The sequence below is a fragment of the Apium graveolens genome, chromosome 9 (genome assembly GCF_009905375.1).
Source record: "Apium graveolens cultivar Ventura chromosome 9, ASM990537v1, whole genome shotgun sequence".
In the NCBI taxonomy this organism is placed as follows: domain Eukaryota; kingdom Viridiplantae; phylum Streptophyta; class Magnoliopsida; order Apiales; family Apiaceae; genus Apium; species Apium graveolens.
This window is the reverse complement of record NC_133655.1, coordinates 217,299,740-217,303,124: the sequence shown is the minus strand read 5'-3', so window position 1 is coordinate 217,303,124 and position 3,385 is coordinate 217,299,740. Positions and strand designations below refer to the sequence as shown.

Here is a 3,385-nt window from a genome sequence, read left to right as displayed (position 1 = left end):
CAAGCATGCGAAGATTATGTGCAGAGAGTTTTAAAATCAACGAGAGAGCTATGACATAAAGCAAAATGGAATATTCACGATTTGTCTACAAGTTATACTTCTATCAGCAAGAAGGATAAAAGATGGAAAGATATTTATACATTTGATTATCCTAAAGGGTTCAAGCATGTTGAATTTGTGTCAGCAGGGTTAAGGGATTCTATTTCAGAACAGGAAGATGTTGATAAGTCCATCAAGAAACCTTCTTGGGTGGAATATAATAAAAAACTGAAACTTATCAAATCTCGAACTAGAGGAGGCATGGGTCATTCTGATATGGAGATTCTAAGATCTGATCTGCTGGATACAAATACTCTGACTGAGAATCTTGGTGAAAGAGTTTCTCCTTCACATCTTAAGAAAGTTGAAGTTGTGAAGATTGTTTATATAAAGATAAATGATAATGATGTCAGAGAAGAGATTCTGTACTTCTTGAGGGATGGTAAAGTAAAGAGCTTTACATTTCAGCAACTCTTAATGAAGACTATGACATAATTGAAATACATTCACTATCTTCTTAGAGTTGAGAACAGTGTCACCAGAAATTGGTCTTCTATGATACTTGAAGCCATCAGAAGAAGAGTCATGACAAAAGATGATAAATATAATGGTGATTATGTTCCTATGTACATAACTTATACTGGTCAAGAAATGAAGATGGAAAAAGGAGCTGCAGTTCTAAAAGTTTTTCTCAACAGTCCTCAGTTATCTTTCAGTCCTGATCATGAAGATGTCATTTTAAGCTTTATGTTGATTGGTGATCTTGAGATAAACAAAAGCTCAATTTCTAAATTAAGATCAGCCATCTATCAGCATGGAGAAGACACTGAAGAGAAGAGAGAGTTGAATAAAAAGCTTGTTAAAGTCCTACAAGATAAGGAGGAAGAAAGATTGAAAAACTTTATGGGAACAACTGTCAGTTATCTGAAGATACTGAAGTAAGTTTTACTCCTTGTACATTTTGTAGTTGGTTTTGGCATCATTGAGAATGGATTTTGTGCTTCATTATATTAAGCATAAATTGGGGGATATTGTTACGTACTGATTCTCAATGATCACAAGAAGCTCATGATCTGGCTATTCGGGTGTCATCAATATTTGATGTGTCATCAGGATTTGACACATCATCAGCATTTGGATGTCATCAGTATCTGGAGACAGTCAGCTTAGAAGATTTGTTATGTTCATTGTATTGTGGAATAGATATCTCTTACGTCTGAGTGATAGGACTTTATTTATACAGTTGAAGATATGTATCAGTTTCGGTTAGCTTTTGATAATGCATATCCTAGATTGTTTAGTTGTAGTTGTGTATTATATAAACACAGTTTAGGTCATCACATAGTGAATTAACTTGAGCATCATACGACCTAGCAGCTCTCAAGAACATCAGTATTTCTTGAGAGAGTTTTGTAACAGTTTATCAGAAATATAAAAAGCTGTTATATTTTATTACTTGTTCAAAACATTTATACAATTATATCCAACCCCCTTAAACAATTGTATCCTTACTGGGCAACACCAGGCCTGAATTTTTTGAAATAGTTGAAAGTTCAAGAGCGGCAGAAACAAGTGTTAGTAGAAGGGATGTTAGCAGATTGGAGTTTAATGAGATTGTTGAAAGCAGGGCATCGAGTGAGAAATCATCGTATATGGTGCGTGTTGATAGACATGGAAGTTCAGTTGAGAATAAAGAAGTTAATGTTGATTGTATTCCCTTCTACTCTATAGATGGATCTAAGATGGTGGTATCATTTGATGAACCTGTTTTGACAACACAGGAGGATGTGTTGAATCCCGTGGAGTTGAGAAAAGGTAGTGTGTGTTCTTCAAAGAAGGAGTTGTCACATATAGTAAAACATGTCCATATTAGCAACCATCAAGAAATTGTAGTCACGAGATCGAATAAGTTAAATTGGCACGTGAGGTGTAGATGGAACGATAGTGGCTGCCAATGGAAGCTTAGGGCTAGGAAGAGAAAACTACATGATTATTTTGAAATTATGGAGATTGCAGGATTACACACGTGGATGAATCCAAAAATCACACAAGATCATACAAACTTGACTTGTTCAGATATTGCACAAGTACTTAAAACACATATTTCCGTAGATCCTAGTGTGAGAGAAAGGTTTTATTAGCTACTGTCAAAGATCATTATTCGGGTTATGAGCCATCAAGAAAGAAATTAAGAGCTGCCAAGAAGCATGCCATAGAGGATATTTACGGGATTTGGGATGGATCATATGGTGATCTACCATATTTGATGGAAACACTACAATGTTTCAATATTGGTACCAAAGTCGATTGGCTATTTAAGGAGGACGAAATAGGAGAGGTATTACGATTATAATAATACTCATTATGTCCAATCTTTAATTCTCTATGTATCTATTTTTGTTACATTAGATTTAGCTTGTTATTTTATAAATGTCATTTATTATTGTTTGGAGCAGGTCATGACTTTCAAATGAATTTTTTGGGCTTTTAAACCATGTATCGATTCATTCCAGCAATGCATACCAGTTATTCAGATTGATGGTACTCATTTGTACGGACCGTACCCCGGTGTTCTTCTTAGTGCCACGGGAGTAGATGGATTTAGCCACATTGTTCCATTAGCTTTTGCAATAGTGGAGGCTGAGAATTTGGCGAGTTGGGATTGGATTATGGAGAGGCTAAGGAAGTTTGTAGTTCTAAATCAACATGGTATATGCATTATATCTGACATGCATGCTGGAATTCTAGCGGCAATGCAGAAGCCAGGGTGGTGTGAACCACAAAACCACCACCGTTTCTGTATAAGGCACTTTGCCGCTAATTTTGCTTCTAAACATAAAAAGTCAGGCATGAAAGATAGAATAATTAAGTTGGCATCTCAAGTCCAACCTAAGAAGTTCGAATTGTTATGGAACCAACTAATGATAATGGAGCCAAAGGCGGCTGTATGGTTTGAAGATAAGCCTGTAATGAAATGGTCTTTGGCTTATGATGAACAGAAGCGTTTCGGGATTATGACAACGAATCACGCTGAAAATTGGAATAAAGCTACATTAGATGCTCGAAGGCTTCATATCTTTACTTTGGTGAAAGCATTGTTTCACAAGGTGGTTACATACTTTGATCAAAGACAAGTGAAGATAGCGTCACAAGCTGCCAAGGGTGAAATGTTCACTAAATATGCTAAAAAGATGTTAAATCGAGCTATAACTCGTGCTAGTGGACATCATGTGACTATTTTTGATTGTGACACATTGTTATTCGAGGTGGTTACTAAGAAGGTTGGGCATAAAGGAGGAAACAATCATATAGTTTGAATTAATGAGTTTACATGTACTTGTGAAAA

General features: G+C 35.8%; 1 protein-coding gene across 1 annotated transcript; it reads left to right on the top strand.

The window, feature by feature from the left end:
* Positions 1–1,691: 1,691 nt before the first annotated feature.
* On the top strand, positions 1,692–3,356 carry LOC141685948 (uncharacterized). The gene is made up of 3 exons (XM_074491021.1): positions 1,692–1,854; positions 2,181–2,377; positions 2,553–3,356. Exons 1-3 carry the CDS (start codon positions 1,692–1,694, stop codon positions 3,354–3,356), a joined length of 1,164 nt encoding a protein of 387 aa, XP_074347122.1.
* The last annotated feature ends 29 nt before the right edge of the window (positions 3,357–3,385 follow it).

Excerpts from the sequence above, each read along its gene's own strand:
- LOC141685948 (XM_074491021.1), top strand. The coding sequence starts at position 1,692 with ATGGTGCGTGTTGATAGACATGGAAGTTCAGTTGAGAATAAAGAAGTT. Across the intron at positions 1,855-2,180 it reads TCCCGTGGAGTTGAGAAAAG|CTACTGTCAAAGATCATTAT; the intron begins GTAGTGTGTGTT and ends AGGTTTTATTAG. Across the intron at positions 2,378-2,552 it reads AGGAGGACGAAATAGGAGAG|CAATGCATACCAGTTATTCA; the intron begins GTATTACGATTA and ends GATTCATTCCAG.